We start from the raw sequence: 20334 nt of genomic DNA, 5'->3' as shown, positions 1-20334 counted from the left end.
TGTTTGCTATCTATTCCATGGCTTTACCATACCAACCCTCTTTTTCTGCACATCAACTCAAATCAGAGACTCATTGGGCAGTATTCAATGCCGCTGATTTGCCGCTTTTTACGGCAAATGTGTGTTATTTTCATGCACCACGGCGTATCATTTGCCTGAATGCTGCACATGATTATATATTTAATTTAATTTATTTTTTTACACACATAAGCCAGCAGGGGCCGGGAGCCGCTCATTACATATTCATATATTCACTTCACACTGCTCCCGCTCATTACATATGCACGAGAAGAAGCAGTGCAGTGGATCCCTACCTGCATCCCCTGCCAGCTCTCCGGGGGGGGGGCAGCTGCTGCCTGTGTCCCCGGGAGCCCTCCTTCCCCCCATACATTCCGGCGCAGGCAGGGAGACTTCCATCTCCCTGTCTGCCGCCGTCCCCCGGCTCCCTGCGGGGTTAAAATTCACCGTCAGGGGCAGCGAGCCCCTGCGACATTGTTTAGGGCGACAGGGAGGGCTGGCAGCCAATGCTCCAGCCCTCAGGAACACGGCGAATGTGCAGCGAATCCTAAACAGGATTCACTGCACATGCCGAAAATCGCCATTGAATACTGCCCATTTAAATAGAAGCACAAGGTGGCCAGAGATGAGCAGGTAGCAGAATTAGGCAAATCAAGACATATGCATTGTTAAAATTAGGGGTGCATTAAACAGCACTGAGAACTTCCAAGAGCTAAATGAGTAGTATGGTATTAAAACATCTGCATTCAACAAGCATGTTGGACAATTATAATAAAATGACTGCTGAACAGTAAATTGATATAAATAGCAATACACAGATTGTGTTATACCTTAAAGGGTTCCAATGATGACACAGTTAGTGCCACATGCCTCAGTTTCTTGTGAGTTATTGGAGTGGAAATCTTACAAGCCACATAATGGGACGTTTACTATGGGGACTCCAATGTCTAGTAAATACTCACCACAAACATGAAGACTGTGTAGAATAGGAGCGCCATCGCACTGAAGGACTGAATAGAGGCCATCATATTGCGCTGCAGACTGAGTGGAAGAACAATGCACAGCGAAACCGCAAAGAGGAGGAAAATGCGAAAACCTTCTGTCACCTAGAGGCAAGTAATGGAAGAAAGCATGGATGTTGTATGCCGACAGAAAAAAAAATCATTTTAACCAGCCTAAAAAGGCATACAGACATTTTACAGTATAATATAAATAAATATATTTTTACTACTAGAAGACGTCTAATGTCAAACACATTGAAGGACTTCAGGAGGTTTAAGAGGATTGCATTATCCACTACATATTGCGTTTATTAGTAAGGAATGCAGCATGCAATAGTATGATCAGCACTTTGTAGAGAGTAGCAATATAACCAGGCATGTATCACAAGCGTCACACGTGCCAGTATTGGTTAAGTACAACTGCCTCTCATAATGTTAAAATTACCTGACTGATTAGGAGCCATCTCCTACAGAGATGCCTAATTATTAGATAAAGACAGATGTAAATCTGTAGCCACAGAACTATAACATAAGAGGACAGGTATACATTTCTAACCCCCATGGTTCTGCACCCAAACACCTGAAAATATTACAAAAAATGTTGATTCAATCATTTCTAGGAGTCAAGAGGAATCAGCTTATAAAAAGGGTACTGGTTTCCTAGCACGGTGCCCGTCGTGGGTCATCGCATACCTTAAGTTAAGGTATGCGATGGACCCGACCACCGCGATTTTGGGCTATTTTTAGCCTTTTCCCGACAATTAAAAAAAAATCGGGTCCATTGCATGCCATTATAATGGCATGCAATGCGACCGACGCGATTTAACATTGAATGCATTGTACTCAATGTTAATTTCCTATGTAAAATTGGGTCCATTGTATGCCATTATGCGACCAATGTGATGGACCCGATTTTACATAGGGAACAATGTTAAATGGACCAATGTACCCGATTTTTTATTGTATACCCACCCTGATGGGTAATTTGTATGTGAAATGCCCCCCCATACTCCACACCACGATGAACGCCAACCCAAAGAGTGGCGAGCGGCGGCGGTACGCGTCCTCCGACCTTTTCATACCCCCACTATCCACGTCGGCATGGAGTTGATTTTATACAGTGTGGCGAGCGCAGCGAGCCAGCGAGCCCCGAGAGGGGACGCTTAATACCTGTGAAGTAATGCGCGTCCGCTCGCCACGCTTCAGGCTCGGTGGCTCCCACACTATATAAAATCAAGTCCACGCCGACTTGGATAGTGGGGGTATGAAAAGGTCGGAGGACGCGTACCGCCGCCGCTCGCCACGCTTCGGGTTGGCGTTCATCGCGGGGTGGCGTTAACAATGGGGGGGGGGGCATTTGACCCATCAGGGTGGGTATACAATGAAAATTGGGGTCTGGGGGGCATTTAACATTGGGCCCAATGTAAAATCGGGTCTCAGGGACCATTTTACATTGGTTCCAATGTAAAAATCGCATTGCATGCGATTTGGTTGCATGCAATGGACCCGATTTTAGGACCCGATGGATACAATTAAAATCGCAGGCGCCGTGCTAGGAAACAAGTACCATAAAAAGAAAGGGGAAAAAATGAAGTACTTTTATTTGTTATATGATAAATATGCTCAAGTTACCTGAAGCCCCAACAAACGGGCAAAGAAAGAGGACCCCAAGTCTCCAATTACAACATAGAATGCAATGCAGGTTCCCAACATTAGCCCAATCATACTGTGAAAGACAACGAGAGCCAAGGTTAGACAACAAGCCGTGCCCAGGCCATTTAAATAGAGCAAAAAAAAAAAAAAATTTACAAATTAAACTTTCAAAACACAAACATTTGTCAAAAGCTTACAGAGAGCATATAAATAGTATTCTCAGAGCCACTCTGGAGCATAGTGCATTATGCATTTAATGAACAGTCACTAACATTATGGTCTCTGAACACTGCAATGAAACTCAAGCAGGGAAAAAAATTAGGTTTATAAGAAAGTGTATGAGAATAGGTCAATTTTCTTAAAGTGTTATGTTATTGGCATTAAACACATAAAAAATATTCAAGAACACACACTGGAATATTAAAATTAGAGCAATTAAAATAAAAATATTAAAAAAAGACAAATGAAATCACCACCAGAATATAGCATGATGGTGAGACGAAGAAGCAGGAGGAGAACTTATGTGATAAACACATTCCAATTGGTTGTGACATGATGGCAGGTTTATTTAATCACAAATTATTTTGAAATTCAATTACTGGCCAATACAATATTTCTAAGTATTTCCAATTTATTTTCCCTATAGAGCAGTGGTTCCCAAAACTGTGTGCCATGGCACCCTGTGTGCCTCAAGACACTTGCAGGGGTGACCTGGGTTAGTGGTCCAAGACCAATTCAAATTATGTTTTGTCAACATAAACAAAAAGAGTGCTTGCAGCTTCCAATCATAGAATATATAGTCCAACAACAAAAAAAATCTAACTGAACCAAAGTATGACATATGTACTTAATTTCATATTTTGTTTCTAAATTTCTCAATAAAAAAAACAAAAAAACTTTAGGCTTAAGGGTGCTGTCAAAATAATCCTGATACTCTAGGCCTGGCTTTCCCAACCATGGTCCTCATGGCACACCAACAGAGCAGTTTTTTGTGATATCCAGCATTCAGCACAGATGGTTTCATCAGAATCACTCAGGTACTAATTAAGTCACCTGTGCTCAAGACTGGATATCATTAAAACCTGCACTGTTGGTGTGCCTTGAGGACCGTGGTTGGGAATGCCTGCTCTAGGGTGCTGTGATCCAAAACGTTTGGAACATCTGCTATAGAGAACTTGGCCATATATAAACTTTTATTTCCTCCAATGTGAGCACCATTTATTTGGTAAGCCCTTTAATGTGTTTGGAGGTTGTATTTCGTATGTTGAGATATCATGGATTCTGGGAGTATGGAATTCTCTGTGATTCATTGCTGACATCTCCACACTGTCCTGTTGAACAAATTATTATAATAAGAGGTCACCAATAATTTTTCCTTGCATTTCTGTGGGGGAGCAAGAGGAAATGAGGAAATATACATTAGTGTGCCTGCTAAACCATTCCAGAGTCACCATTTAGCTTGATAATAGAATTATTTATGTAAGCTATGATCGCTTAAGGATGATTAACAAAAAAACAAAAACTGTTCAGATATTAAATACCCTAAAAAGACTGATGCAATCAACCAAAAAGGACCATGCCACCTTTGAACACAAGACTCTGAACATACCTTGTCTCCACTAGCATTTTTCCAGCTTTTCCATAGGCGTGGAAAGCTAAAAAGGTAGTAAGAAAATGAGATTTAGCACAGTGTAATGTTATTGTATGGTAAAGTAAGAAAACATATGGGAAGAAACCGATAGTCACTACATAAGATAAACAATAAAGAAAACAAGGGGGCAGGCAGCGGGGTCCAGGCAGCGGCTGGGAGCTAGTAGCGGCATTTGCCGTGAGGCAGGGCAGGAAGCGGCTAGTGAATATGAAAAAATATTTAGAGAAAACTGTCTGGACACCGATTGGCTGAGAGAATCTCAGACAATCAGATGGGAGGCTGCGGATTGGCTGAGAGAATTCACTCAGCCAATAACTGGCCTGCTAGTCAGTTCAAAATATATTTTCAAATTCACCAGCCACTTCCCGCCCTGCCCTCCAGCAAATGCCGCTACTACTAGCTCTCAGCCGCTGCTCCGACCCCCAGACCGAACCCCACCGATGCCGGACCCCGCTGCAAGCTCTCTGGGAGTTTTTTTACATGCAAGAATCGGATGCGAAAAAAATAAAACCCTGACATTTTCTCTGTGGTTTTGTTTAGCGGGATTACAGCTTTTCTCCATAGAGAAAAAGCTGGTTATCGGGAAACCGCTTTCCTATCTGCTGAACTTTGATAAATAGCGGGGTTTTCACTGCTGTAATCGGAGATCTCAATTCACCTACTCTGAAATATATTTTTACTTATAAAAAAGTTCTTGGGGGGGGGGGGAATCAGAACTATTGGGACAGCACCCCTAATTACCACATTCATCTTTTTTTTTTTAAATCTGTCTACAGTCTTATTATTTTTTAAATCCTTCACTTTTATCTGACAACAAATTTTAAAACAGACTGAAGCATTTACAATATTCGGAAGTTCAAGTTAAGGGCAAGTGTGGCAGCACTGGGTGCACAGGAACGGACAAATGGCAATAGTGTTCTGGAAGTTGCGAGTCTATTCGGGTCCACCATTTCAAATATATTAATAAGTAATAATGTTTAATACTGAATCAATCTTCATGAATATCTAATAACCTAGTATGTATCACTGTCACAATATTTTGACTGTAATAATGAAGCAAAATGTATGTTTACATAAAATCGATTTATTGTATTTCATACAGTCTGTATATAAATACTAGGTCTGTATATAAATACAAAGCACCATATGGCAGTAACCATGCGATGCAGGGTTACAACAGTAGAAAGTAGGCAGGACAATAGGTGCTTGGTGCTATTAACCATTCCAATTACATCCTAATTTTTACTATATAGTGGTGTACTAACTGATAGAAAAAAAAAAAAAGATATTCTTTTCTAAAGCCAGCTAGTCTCAATATGACTGCACCGCAATGGCTGGGTAATACAGTAAAAGCCTTGTAAGGGTTCATGGCCCAAAATAACTAGACACTGTGCAAAAATATTACAAATTAATAAAAAGGAGTATGACAGTTTTCAGTCAGCAGAAACTAAACAGTGTTTAATATGCCAAACTACTGTATGCTACCACATTAAAAGATTAAAAAAAAAATAAAAAATAACCCTTAAGACATCCTGCTGAACAGGAAGTGTATCTGTTCCCTACTTGTACAGAAGGGAACCATGGACCAAATACTGTAAGTAATGTCACTTCCCAGTAGGCCTTCCCTGAAGTAGGGCAAATGGCATGATAAATGCAGCCTAGAGAGGCTTGTCAAATTCCTCTCTTTGCCTACTCAGACTGAAGAAAGAAAATGCAAAACACTATTCTACTTTTAATATCGAACAATGAACATTTAGACAAACACCCAAGAACTGTAAAGGGGTGTACAAAGGGATGATTCTGCTTAGCAATTTTTCTTTTCAGGGTGAATTGGTATGGGAGAAAATGGACCCAAACCCGGTTGAAAATGCCCCCGAATTCGACCAAAACATGGATCAGCATGGGCATTGAATAGAGTAAAACCAATTCACCCTAAAAAGTGCAAATTTTTTGCCTAGCGAAATATCCGGCAATAACTGAATACCCTGATAAAAAGAAAGCTGAAATTGTTGGTCTATGCCCCAATAGACTTTACATATTTAAAATCAACCAGATCAATATTTGCCCCTGAGAAATTCAAACATTCACTTTGGTGAAGTGCCTAAATCGGTGATGACCTAACATCAGTTTGACTTGTCTGAAAGGCAGCTCACTGGGAATCCTTCCATCCAATTTGGCACTTATGTGCCATTTTTGCATGTAAAAATAGAACTGAAGGACTCCTGAGGAGGTGCCGGTGGAGTTCAAGGGAAATCTATGCAGCCGCAATGTGGGCTGCAATTCGATTTATCTTATGTGCAGGAGGTTCTCTGGATCTGATGCACACAGGGCCACGCATAATACACAATGTCAAACACATGTGATTTGGACGAATTCTTGGGCTGATCCGACAGAATCTGGTGAAATCAGCCAAAATCACATAAGTGTATGGCCAACTTTATAATAGTAAGTCCCCAACTGAGAAGAGTAACAAAACTGGAAAGGACAGATTTTACCACTGCTCAAGGTTAGTGTGGGAATACTTCCACAGAGGATATACCTCAACGCGTTTCTCTGCCTGGTGCTTCTGAGGAAGCCGCTGATAGTGTGACCAGACGGAGAAACACGTTGAGGTATCGGGGAGAGCAAGCCGCAAGTCTAATAGAGCCAACGGTAAACAACTCGGCTAAGACCCATTCGGAAATTTTGCCAGAGGTCGGAGTGGATCGTTGAGAGCTGCAGGCTGGACCCCTTTTGTTGTTTCCAGGAATACGCCTAATTATTAACCACATAAAATGTGCACATAATGTGGGGACTGTGTTGCATTAATTCATACTAAAAACCGGTTTAACAAAGGACTAAGGGCCCTATTCTAGTTCACTCTTTCTGACAAAATCCTTCTTAGATGGACAAAACCATGTGCACTGCAGGGGGGGGGGGGCAGATTTAAAATGTGCAGAGATAATTAGAGTTGGGCGAGTTATTTTGTTTCTGTGCAGGGTAAATACTGGCTGCTTTATTTTTACACTGCAATATAGATCTCACTTTGAAGTAAAACCCCACCCTAATCTAATTCTCTCTGCACAAGTAACATCTGCCCCACCTGCAGTGCACATGGTTTTGTCCATCTAAGAAGGAATTGGTCAGAAAGAGTGAACTAGAATAACCCCCTAACTTAGAAATGCATGCACCTAACAACTACTAACAAAAAGTATTCGGAGAGAAACAATTAAGCTGGGAGAATCTCTCTTTTATTATATGTTTGTTTGTCATAATCGGTGGCCACATTATTAATTTTATGGAAATAAAAGGTTTTAATAAATAACAGTAATATCAAACACAGCACTACTCCATTTTTTTCTTGATTCATTACAAAGGTTTTGGTAATCCCCCTTTTTGGGAGAAAGCTGCAGTGTGGGATAATTTGCAATCAGCGCTCAGTATCATACTGTTGTTTTTTCTACATGAAATATAACGGTACTTGTTTCCTAGCACGGCCACAAGGATCATGATCGTGGGCATCGTGAGTAAAAATCGGGGGCATCGTACCGACGCGATGCCCGCGATTTCCCCATAGGGAACAATGTTAAATGCATCAATTTACCCGCGATGCCCCCGATTTCCCATAGGAATCAATGTTAAATGGCTCAATTGACCCAAATCATCATAGGGAACACTGGTAAAATGGGCCAGAAACCCCAAAAAAACACAGCTAAACAGTGAAATGTCCCCCCAAAAGTAGTTTACGCCACCCCACGATCAACGCGAACCCGAAGCGTGGCGAGCGCAGGGAGCCCGCGAGGGGCGGCGGTACGCGTCCTCCGACCTTTTCATACCCCCACTATCCACGTCGGCGTGGAGTTGAGAATAGAATAGTGTGGCGAGCGCAGCGAGCCCGAAGCGTGGCGAGCGCAGCGTGCCCCGCGAGGGGACGCGGATACCTGTGAAGCGCGCGAAAGGACGCGTTTACCTGTGAAGGTATCCGCGTCCGCTCGCCACGCTTCGGGCTCGGTGGCTCGCTGCGCTCGCCACACTATTCTATTCTCAACTCCACGCCGACGTGGATAGTGGGGGTCGGAGAACGCGTACCGCTGCGCTCGCCACGCTTCGGGTTCGCGTTGATCGTGGGGTGGCGTCAACTACTTTTGGGGGGACATTTCACTGTTCAGGGGTGTTTTTTGGGTTTTCTGGCCCATTTACCATTGTTCCCTATGATGATTTGGGTCAATTGAGCCATTTAACATTGATTCCTATGGGAAATCGGGGGCATCGCGAGTAAATTGAGGCATTTAACATTGTTCCCTATGGGGAAATCGGGGGCATCGCGTCTGGACCATTTAAGCCTTTTTTAGCCGCATACGACGCGACCGACGCAATATTGACTTTTTTCAATGGGAAAATCGGGGGCATCGCGTCGTAGACCACTAAAAATGACACCCGATGCCCGCGATTGTGGCCGTGCTAGGAAACAAGTACCAATATAACTTTAATTGAAGCCATTTTTCAGACAATTATTCTTACCAAGACCAGCATATGTCCTGCGCTTGGTCACACTAGCTGATTTTACAAGAAATGTGCAGGACTGTTGCGTCATCCAGCAACATAACATTAGGAGCAGCGTACCTAATACAAGGCCACACTACAATAAAAGAGAGGGAAAAAAAAAACATTAGTTTCTAAGGCCAAATGTAGTCTAAAATTCTGGCCACAATATAGAAAAACATTTAGCACCTTTTTAGTTAGGCCATATTCTCATTTTAGTGAGTCAATTCATTACTAATAACAACATTTGGGAAAACAGCATACATAGGCTGACTAGCTGCAAAAGACCAGTGCCTTAATTCTCAATGGATGATGACATCTCGAGTGCCACTCCCCACCTACAGAACACACTTCCACATAGTTTTCATCATCATACACCTTAACCCAGTGGTTCCCAAACTGTGTGCCGTGGCTCCCTGGGGTGCCTCGGGACACATGCAGGGGTGCCGCGGCTTGGTGGTCTAGGACCAACTCAAATTATTAATGGTTAATTATTTATGAGCAAAACCAGTGCTGGTAGCTGGCAATCATAGAATGTGTACCAACAGAAGCAAATCCTGCCCTTTACCACATAACTGCCACTAAGAATCGCATATAAACCCAATCTAAATAAAAAAAAATTGACCTAGGGGTGCCGTGAAAAAAAGTCTGATTCTCTAGGGTGCCGTGAATCAAAAAAGATTGGGAACCCCTGCCTTAACCCTTCGAGTGCCAAAATCCCTATGAGAGAGGTTCAAAATATCCTCTAAAAATGGCAGCGTTTCTCACATTTGTTATATAAATTCAAATAAAAAAAAAGTTTATATATCATATATAAGGTAAACATTATAAGTCATTTTGATGAACAAAAATGTTTGCTTGGCAATTTTCACACCTATTTTGACAAATTCACTGGCCACTCATAAAATCCATGGCCATCCAGCTGTTGTTGGACTACATATCCCAGCATTCCTGGCAACAGTTTTATCAGTGTTCAACAACAGCTGGAGGGCCGAAGGCAGGCCCAGCGCTAGCCACTCAGCAGCTCCTGCAGTGCAGGGAGGCACCATACTGAAGAGGCGCTCTCCCTGCACTTCCACTCTGCTACTGACGGGCTGGGTCTGCCTGTGATGCGCCTGTCACACAGGCAGCGGCACGGGCAGCACAAAGCACAGACACAATGCTGCCTCTGCCTCTAGCCTGTGTGATTGGTTCTTCCCCATCCTTGAGGGTCCTCCTAGGGATTGCCATCAATATCTGTGACACCGCTGGGGGAGCGCCGCAGACACCTGCCCACCCCCCCCCCCCCCCCTCCCCAAAGCTGCCAGCAGCACCTCCGACCCCGAGAAAAGTGTTTTACTGACGTCCCTGGGTTGGTTCAAACAACTGCCTGCTGAGAGTTTTCACCCTAGACCACCAGGGAAAAATAATGAATAGATCACCTGCTCATTTTAAAAGCAATTCAATATGCTTAACTAAAACCACACAAATTAAATGTACACCAATATATACACACATAAGTCCGTCATTTAATGTGTGTGTGTTTTATTAAAGCATATTAAATTGTTTTTAAAGATAGCTATATATATATTACGGTGGGTGGCATAATATGTAATGGGCTGTATGACATGTAGCATAATACAGTGGTTCCCAAACTTTTTTGCATCACGGCACGCTAGATTATCAGAATATTTGTCAAGGCACCCCTAGGTGCAAAATTTGCTGAGAATTTCAGAAAACAATATTAAATTAAATAAGTTGTGCTTATATGTCATCCTTAGGTCCACTTATGTGGTGAGGGACAGAATTCACTTCTGTTTATCCACATATTTAAAAACTGGAAGCCACAAACACTGATTTTGCCTATTACATTGACCATAATTACTTTGAATCGGTTCTGGACAACCAAACCAAGGCACCCCTGCAAGTGCTCCGAGGCACCCCAGGGAGCCTAGGCGCACAGTTTGGGAACCACTGGCATAATATGTAATAGGCATAACGGTGTGTGGTATAATGTGTAGTGGGCATTACGATGTGTGACCATGTATAATCGGCAATAGGGTGTAAATTTCCGGAGTGCACTATCACTGGTTTTATGTTGTGCATGTGGGGAATGGAGTGTGGTGAGCAGGGACACCATTTCCTTTGATGGTACAGGGCACCTAATTGTCTAGATACGCTAGTGCCTCTACTGGGCACATTATTTGTATATACATACTTTTATTCAGCGTACGCCTTTGGCAAGCGCTGTCTCTTTGTAAAGTATTGGAGGGCGCAAATTTATAGTTTGCAGGGGGGGCGCCAGATACCCTAGCACCGGCCGAAGGTTCCCCATCCCTGAGCTAAATGATGAAAAATTATATTACTGGAGTAATTATATCACACAATATCAACTACGAATAATTACCTGTTTGAAACAAAATGGCATGGTTAACACACTAACGCCAACAATGCTGTTTACAACGTTCATAACAAGTCCCCAGTAGGAAGCGGCCATGTTTGCTCCCCTCAGCTCTGTATGTTACTTCTATTGAGCAATTCCAAAAATTACATATATGGAAAAAAAAAAAAAAAGTATGGAGAAAATACTTTTGGGATGTCTGTTGAAAAAAAAAAAAAGGGATGTTTTTGTACAAACACCAATAATAACAATAAAACAGATGTTTTTGTATATACACGTATGGAATAATTAAAGGAAGGGGTGTTGGCTTCCAAAGAGAATATAGGCGTTTCAACTGGCGATCTCCGTAATGGGCTTGGGGTCTCCCGAATATAAAGTCAAAGGGGAGCACTGGTAACTGGCCCAGTCTACTGCACCAGCTCCCAAAGGGCGCATGTTACACTGGCGCAATCCCCTGATGCTGGGAGAAATGTCCCAGTGGATAGGGAGAGTTGCCAAGCTCAGTTCCAGGAAAGAGCTGTCACACTCCCACCAATTATAAGGGCAGTAATAGTTATTTGCAGCTTATAGATGGCAAATTCCTGCTGTCACCCGCCCGTAGGGGCTCCAGTTGATGGTCCAGGAAAATCAATAAAACAAGCTGCGTACGTTCGGCCGGTTCTGTCACAACATTCGGAGCTGGCAAATGACGTGTCCCTGGTGCACCGGGTGACGTGGCGGCCACAGAGCTCCGGGAATTGATGCACGACCACAACACAACAAGGACTCGGGGGAGCAAACGAGCGTCACCGTGCTCTATTAGAGACCAATGGACGTCCTTGGGCCCGTCCTTAGGTCACCATGAGCCGGTACCCGGCGGTACCGGAGCAGCTGGCCTTCTTGCACTTCCGTATTACGGCGGTAACTAGGTAATGACCAGCGAGAGAGTAACCGTGAGGTAGAGCGGCTGCAACAATAGATCGTCACCTGGCGGCTGGGAGGACGGGAATGTAGATCGTGTGTTCGTTGTTTGCATCTGTTCCACACTCATTTATATTATTATCGGAGTTGTACTGTAGTTTGAAGTGAACTTTGCAGCTTCTACATAATAGAACGCTATATATATAATTAGATAGGTATAGTTTTCATTATTTTGCTGCTTTCATCAATCATTAGGAAAGCATGTTAGACATTGGGGTGATTCATTTATTTGGGGGCATTTCATTTTAACTTTTAAACAGGATGTTTAGAAACCAAAAGAACTTTCAGGAATTAATTGGTTCTTTTTGGGTTACTGTATAATGCATATTGTGCAGGACATAAATAGACAGGGTTTACCCATGTAAAATGGCTACGCCTAAGGGCCTGTTTGGACTCAGCACATTTCTTCTCACTCCTCAGAAGGCTGCGAGAAAAAATGTCACCACCTTAGCTAACAGGTTTCGGTACTTGTGTAGTTTCACGGCGGCAGTTACGCCGTCAGCTTAGCATCCCTGTCAGAATCAGCGTAGTTCCCAAGGCCAGCGTAGTTAGCGTAGTCTGTCAGAAGTAGCGTAGTGTTCCTGCGGCCAGCGTAGTTAGCGTAGTCAGTCAGCAGTAGCGTAGTGTTCCCGCGGCTGCTTAAGCGTCCCTGTCAGATCCAGCATAGTCAGTCAGAAGTACTGATTGTACTGTAATGTGTTAAGTTGCTTTAATTCTTCTTATTATTAACTAAAATCAAGTTGCAAGTTAACTCATGTCGTCATTACTGTCTCAGATGTATCATATAGCAGGTGTGAATGTGTTCCTGAAACACCCACCACTGTCCACGGCAGCCCGAAGCGTGGCTAGCGGACGTGTTACGCGTCCTCCCGACGTTTTCATACCCCCACTATCCATGTCGGTGTGAAGCTGTTTTTATATAGTGTGGCGAGTGCAGCGAGCCACCAAGCCCGAAGCGTGGCGAGCAGATGCGGATTACCTTACATGTAATCCGCGGCCCCTCGCCATGCTTTGGGCCTGGTGGCTCGCTGCGCTCGCCACACTACATAAAATAAACTCCACGTGGATAGTGGGGGTATGAAAAGGTCAGGAGGACGCGTAACGCATCCCCTCGCGGGGCTCACTGCGGTCACCACGCTTCAGGCTGCCGGGGATAGTGGGGTTTTGAAAAGCGGTGGATAGTGGGGTTTCAAATGGAGGCATTTGCCAGTATGTAACATGGAGCACTGGCAAATGCCTCCTTCATTGTGAATGAGACGCACTTACGTCCACACCCCCTCTTTGGACAGGAGACGCACACGCTACAGAACCCCTAACCCTGTCTGTATCCTGCCGAAATAGCTACTCAGACGCAGGAGCGTCTCATTACTGGAGTGTCTGAGATGCTCCTGCGTCTCAAACAGATGGAGCTCCTCTCCGCCGGCGCCACCATGATCCACTCTCCGCCAAAGAGAGGGGATCATGCTGGTGCCGGCGGTGTGAGAGAGGTGCTGACTAGGCTTGTCAGAGACGCCGGGGACAGACATGCAGTTCCCGGCAACAGTACAGTAGCTACTTGTGTAGTTTCACTGCGGCAGCCTACGCTGATAACGTAGCTAAGGCTGCCGCCGGGAAACTACACAAGTAAGGCAGCCGTTGGGCTATGCTGATAATGTAGCTTAGGCTGCCGCTGTGAAACTACACAAGTAAGGCAGCCGTTGGGCTACGCTGATAATGTAGCTTAGGCTGCCGCTGTGAAACTACACAAGTAAGGCAGCCGTTGGGCTACACTATTAGCGTAGCTTCAAACGTAGCGTAAGCTGCTGCCGTGAAACTACACAAGTACCCAGGTTTCTAAATGGAGCAACAAATGAATTGCTCTGTTTTGCGCCTCATAGTGGCTGTCGCAGGTGAAAATAATTGAATTCCCACCCCGTCTTTTTGTTGTTTTTTGTCTAATTACAGACCAGTTGCGAGGATCAAGAGTTTTTTTTCCATATTTCTGTTGTCACTCACTGTTGCATTCTGGAATTTGTTAGGTAGAGTAATGAAGATCACAGTTGATAAGAGTTCTTGATAGCATATTGATTGAAGAGTGACCGAGTCTTGGGTTTACCAACACAATCACGGGCGGATTAAGGTCTGTGGGGCCCCCATCAATAAAAGTGACATTAGTGACATGGTGTGCCAGCTAGAGCTCCTTAGACAAACTGTGCGAGGTACAGCCCATTAGATACACTGTGCCAGGATTACGCACACCGTAATGCCCATTACATATTATGCCACAGACCATAATGCCCATTACATATTATATCAAAATTTTACTTTGCTACTATACTTAAAGTATTCCATTTGGAGCAATTCTCAACAAAACCCAATCACTATGGTTACTAAGATTTTACACCCAGTGATTAGATTTGCAAGGACTGTGACCGTGACCAAGACAGGACCAAAGGATATGTACTAGCGTTCCCACATATCCAGCAATAGAGGATTCAGGACAGATTTTGTGAAGTCGTTCCTGTGTATGTATTTATGGGAGCAGTGTATGTATGTATGTATGAGAGCAGCAGTGTATGTATGTAGGTATGTATGTATGTATGTATGTATGTATGTATGAGAGCAGCAGTGTATGTATGTATGAGAGCAGCAGTGTATGTATGTATGTATGTATGTATGAGAGCAGCAGTGTATGTATGTATGAGAGCAGCAGTGTATGTATGTATGAGAGCAGCAGTGTATGTATGTATGTATGAGAGCAGCAGTGTATGTATGTATGAGAGCAGCAGTGTATGTATGTATGTATGTATGTATGAGAGCAGCAGTGTATGTATGTATGAGAGCAGCAGTGTATGTATGTATGTATGAGAGCAGCAGTGTATGTATGTATGTATGAGAGCAGCAGTGTATGTATGTATGAGAGCAGCAGTGTATGTATGTATGAGAGCAGCAGTGTATGTATGTATGTATTTATGAGAGCAGCAGTGTATGTATGAGAGCAGCAGTGTATGTATGTATGTATATATGTATGTATGTATTTATGAAAGCAGCAGTGTATATATGTATGAGAGCAGCAGTGTATGTATGTATGTATGTATGTATGAGAGCAGCAGTGTATGTATGTATGTATGTATGTATGTATGTATGAGAGCAGCAGTGTGTATGTATGTATGTCAGGGTTGCCGACCCTCCCGGAATTTCCGGGAGTCTCCCGAAAATCGGGATCCCCTCCCGGCCCCCCGGAAGGGTGGGCAACCCTCCCGGATTCAGGGGGGACCCCCGCTGTCCCCGGGATCGCGGCATTAAAATGCCGCAATCCTCGGGTCTCAGAGGAGGGGGCGGAGCTAAAACGGCACAATCGCGTCATTTTAGCCCCGCCCACTCCACGGAGATCCGTGAATTCCCTGCTTTACCAGCACGGGGCGGGGCTAAGTGATGTCACTCATAAGCCCCGCCCCCTGCGCGGCTGCTGAAACTCTCCTCTCCGGGCTTCTCCCGGAGAGGAGAATCTTAAAGTCGGCAACCCTGATGTATGTATGTATGAGAGCAGCAATGTATGTATGTATGTATGAGAGCAGCAGTGTATGTATGTATGAGAGCAGCAGTGTATGTATGTATGAGAGCAGCAGTTTATGTATGAGAGCAGCAGTGTATGTATGTATGTATGTATGTATTTATGAGAGCAGCAGTGTATATATGTATGAGAGCAGCAGTGTATGTATGTATGTATGTATGTATGAGAGCAGCAGTGTATGTATGTATGAGAGCAGCAGTGTGTATGTATGTATGTATGTATGAGAGCAGCAATGTATGTATGTATGTATGAGAGCAGCAGTGTATGTATGTATGAGAGCAGCAGTGTATGTATGTATGATAGCAGCAGTGTATGTATGTATGAGAGCAGCAGTGTATGTATGTATGTGAGCAGCAGTGTATGTATGTATGTATGTATGAGATCAGCAGTGTATGTATGTGATCAGTGTATCTATGTATGAGAGCAGCAGTTTATGTATGTATGAGAGCAGCAGTGTATGTATGTATGTATGAGAGCAGCAGTTTATGTATGTGTGTATGGGAGCAGCAGTGTATGTATGTATGAGAGCAGCAGTGTATGTATGTATGTATGTATGAGAGCAGCAGTCAGTGGCGTAACTATAGCACCGCAGCCCCCGCGGTCGCGGGGGGCGCTGTGCATATGGGGGCGCCGGGGGGGGGGGCTGCGGTGCTATAGTAATCCCCCGACCCCCATCCCCCGCTTACCTATCCGCGCGTCCCGGCTCCCCTCCTGGCTTCAATCAATGCTATGGAGACGGACCACGATAAAATGGCCGCCCCATAAAGCAGACTGTTCTCTGAAACTGTCTGCGGTATGGGGGCAGCCATTTTATCGTGGTCCGTCTGCATAGAATTTATTGAAGCCAGGAGGGGAGCCGGGACGCGCGGACAGGTAAGCATGCGGCAATGGGGGGAGGGGGCACGGGGGGCCGGACAGACGGACGGCCGGGGAGGGGGGGCGCCCGCCCATTAACGGCGGGGGGGCGCCCCAAACAAAGCTACGCCGCTGGCAGCAGTGCATGTATGTATGTATGAGAGCAGCAGTGTATGTATGTATTTATGAGAGCAGCAGTGTATGTATGTATGTATGTATGAGAGCAGCAGTGTGTGTATGTATGTATGTATGAGACAGGGTTGCCTACCCTCCCGGAATGGCCAGGAGGGTCCCGGAAATCGGGTCCCCCTCCTGGCCCCCCGGAAAGGGTGGCAATCCTCCCGCATAACCCCCCCAGCTCCCGCGATGTGTCCCTCGGCGGGGGGGTCCACGGTTAAAATTTTAGCCCCGCCCCCCCGCCGTGCAATGCCTGAAATACCGGCATTGCACAGCGGGACTAAAATGACGCGAAGCTGTAGGCACGCCCCAACAGGGCAGCATCTGTGTGGCCACGCCCCCGAACCGCCTCTTTTCACTCCCGGATGTGGCCCCGCCCCCCTGCCTACCAGAGCTGGCTGCCCTCTCCCGGAGAGGGCAGCTGAAAAGTCGGCAAGTATGGTATGAGAGCAGCAGTGTATGTATGTATGTATGTATGTATGTATGTATGTATGTATGAGAGCAGCAGTTTATGTATGTATGAGAGCAGCAGTGTATGTATGTATGTATGTATGTATGTATGTATGAGAGCAGCAGTTTATGTATGTATGAGAGCAGCAGTGTATGTATGTATGTATGTATGTATGAGAGTGCCGGTATATGTATGTATTAGAGTGACGGTGTATATATGAGAGTGGTGCTATATGTATGTGAGAGCCAGCATTGCATGAATATATGTAATTGAGAGGCGGAGGATGGACTGCCACTCATGGGCCTGTCCTTTGTGCATGCCACCCAGGCTAAACTTTGCCAGCCAGCCCCTGCCGCCATTACATTTGGACCGGTGTAGCCGAGCTCTGGCCATCCGTGGTCTTTTATTTTTCCAAATGAAAGTGTATATAACAGAGTAGAATTTATTGAGTACATTACGGGGAACCAGGTAGAGAATTGCTCGCAATAAATAGAGGATCTTGGGGAGAAGCATCATTTAAATAGAGGCTAGAAGGCCCATCCAAGTGATGTTATAGTTCCTCCATTGTTTAGTAAGGGAAGAGAATTGGGCCAATATACAGATAATATTAGTACAGTATATTGTTGACACATGAAAAATCTAGTTAAGTGTGCCAAAATAGAAGCTAATTATGGTGATAATGAAAAAGTTTAAGATGTTATGGAAATGCACACAACTCCAAAATATTCTACACATTAATGGCCTATTCAGATACATTTGGGTGAGTTGTTTTGTTTGTGTACAGAGCAAATACTGTCTGCTTTATTCTTACATTCCTGTTGTAAAGCCCTCTTCTCTTCACATGTCACTCACAGCAGCTCTCCCATACTCAAACACTCAGTAACCATCTTTGTCCGCATACTCATCTCCATCATTGGCTACAAGCCTCTAGTAGTACGTTGATCGAGTCCTCACTACTTATACTGTATTTAAGCTGTAATGTGTATTGAACTGTGGCGCTCTTTACCTGTACTCTATTTTTGTTATTTATTCAATGTAATGCTAAGTTTTGTCTCCCTGTATTGTTTCTATGTACCGCGCTAGGAAACACTTGTGGCGCCTTATAAATAAATAATAATAATAATAATAATAATACACTGCAGTATATAGATTTTAGTTTGAACACACCTCACCCAAATGTAACTCTCTCTGCACATGTTACATCTGCCCCACCTGCAGTGCACATGGTTTTGTCCATTAAAGAAGGAGTTTGGTTTTGCAAACAAACCAGAATCTCCCCCTTGGTTTGCTAATGGACAAAACCATGTGCACTGCAGGTGGGGCAGATTTAATGTGCAGAGAGGATTAGATTTGGGCATACGTCCCAACATGTCCCTCTCTAGGAGGGACAGAATGCTCTGTCATACCCTCCAACATCTGTAGGATGGAAATCGGTACTCAACTAGAAAGGGGGCGTGGTCACGAGTAAAGTGGGTGTGTCATCTGGTAAGGGGCGTGGTCATTCCTCTTTCCGTAGGTGTACGGGCTGGGCATTTAAAATAAAATAACCAGCTGATTGCTGTGATGTGTGGGCCACATCACTGCTGGTGGCAGGCCTTTGACAGGGTGTGGGACAGGGCCCTAGTCACGGTTGGTAGCTGTTGTGTGTCGACCCTCGGCGCACATGTGTAGCCAGGAGGTGCCTTCTCCCCAGCAGCGGCAGTTCCCAGGCATCAAGAGACTGACTGTGTCTCTATGTCACCTGCTCCTCCCCATCTCATATGTGTACGGTAACTTCCACCCACTAGCCCCACCTGCTCTCACCCGGCCGCAACAGAAGGTTGCACGCAATGCTTCCTGCCCGTGTCATCGGCTTCAAGTTCTCCGTTCAACTTCTGACTGCCCAGTGCCCATCTGCTGAGTGGCGCACTCCTCTCCCCTCCCAGAGGATGTTGCTGCTCCAGACACATGCGTCGGCTACTGTGTGACGTCGTGAGAGATTTGGTAAGAAATCTCGCTTTTTTTTTTTAAAGCGGCAATCATTTACTCTTCAAAATCAAACTGGTTTTGCAGTGTAAATGATTGCCGATTTAAAAAACAACTGGAGATTTGTTACTAAATCTCTCACTTTCTGTATCTCTCATTCTATAAAATTTCACCCAAAATAACTCACCTAAATCTAACTTTATCTGCACATGTTAAAACTTCTCCCACCTGCAGTGCACATGGTTTTGTCCATTAGCAAACCTAGGGCCTAATTCAACAGTGATTGGAACTGGGCCGATTTGTGCATGTGCAGATCCAGAGAGCAAAAAAGTTTTACACCATCCACTCCATAGGGGACATCGGGCCGGAGCAGGGGAGCGTCCCAATTAAACCGCTGGGCATTCCCCTGGTAACGCAGGTGGGCCGATGCCTGCCGAGGGCAGAAGGCTGACATCACATGACGTCAGCGCACGAGCCCCCTTCGGCAGACCCCTACTGAAATAAAAGTCAGTTTGGACTGACTTATTTCCGAAGGGGAGAGAAATCATTCGATAGTCGCCACAATGGTTGGTGACCATCAAACGATTTCTCTCCCCTTTGGCCGCATGCGAGGGGATGTGTTTGCATACATACCCTCGCATGTTACGAAGAGGATTTGCTACTTAGCGAGCCGTACTGAATCACCCCTGAAATGTTTTTGCGATCAGGTCTGAATTAGGCCCTATATTTTTGGGATTGTTTTAAGATTCAGAATGGCATTTCCCTTCCCTATCCCCACCCCTCGCCTGCCCTACTTTTTCTTGCCTACCTTTCCTTTGTTTTTCATTTTCCTCCGCTTTTCCTTGTCTTTATTTTTTCCTCCCTGCCTCCCCTTTCCTTTCGTTCCCCTGCTTTTCTTAAAATCATTGTTTTTCTTTTTACTCAATTTCTGATCTTCATTTACAGTTTCTCTATCCCTTTCTTTTCATTGTGACATTTGTTTAATCTTACCTTTTTTTACTTTCTCTCTTCAGTATCTTCCTATCACTATTTTCTTTTTATTATGTTCCTTGCTTTCCCTTCCTTCTTCTCGAAAATAATATTCTCTATGTAGTCATCATAAATCCCATAATAAAAAAAACCACTCCATGAATTATTAGTATAAACTAG

The 20334-nt window shown here is 44.5% G+C and overlaps 1 protein-coding gene across 2 annotated transcripts in view; it reads right to left on the bottom strand.

Moving 5' to 3' along the window:
- The window catches only part of SLC38A10 (solute carrier family 38 member 10), a 72633-nt gene extending 60478 nt beyond the window's left edge, over positions 1–12155 (bottom strand). For both annotated transcript variants that reach the window (XM_083148805.1, XM_083148806.1), the window contains exons 1-5: positions 11231–12155; positions 8824–8941; positions 4282–4327; positions 2652–2745; positions 981–1124 (exon numbers count right to left, since the gene is read on the bottom strand). In XM_083148805.1, the coding sequence (XP_083004931.1) occupies positions 981–1124; positions 2652–2745; positions 4282–4327; positions 8824–8941; positions 11231–11320 (492 nt within the window). In that variant the 5' untranslated portion in view covers positions 11321–12155. The remainder of the gene's footprint in view (positions 1–980; positions 1125–2651; positions 2746–4281; positions 4328–8823; positions 8942–11230) is intronic.
- Positions 12156–20334: the final 8179 nt, after the last annotated feature.

The sequence above is a fragment of the Crinia signifera genome, chromosome 6 (assembly GCF_055691185.1).
Source record: "Crinia signifera chromosome 6, ASM5569118v1, whole genome shotgun sequence".
NCBI lineage: Eukaryota > Metazoa > Chordata > Amphibia > Anura > Myobatrachidae > Crinia > Crinia signifera.
The sequence above is the reverse complement of the archived record's forward strand: the minus strand, read 5'-3'. Positions and strand labels throughout refer to the sequence as shown.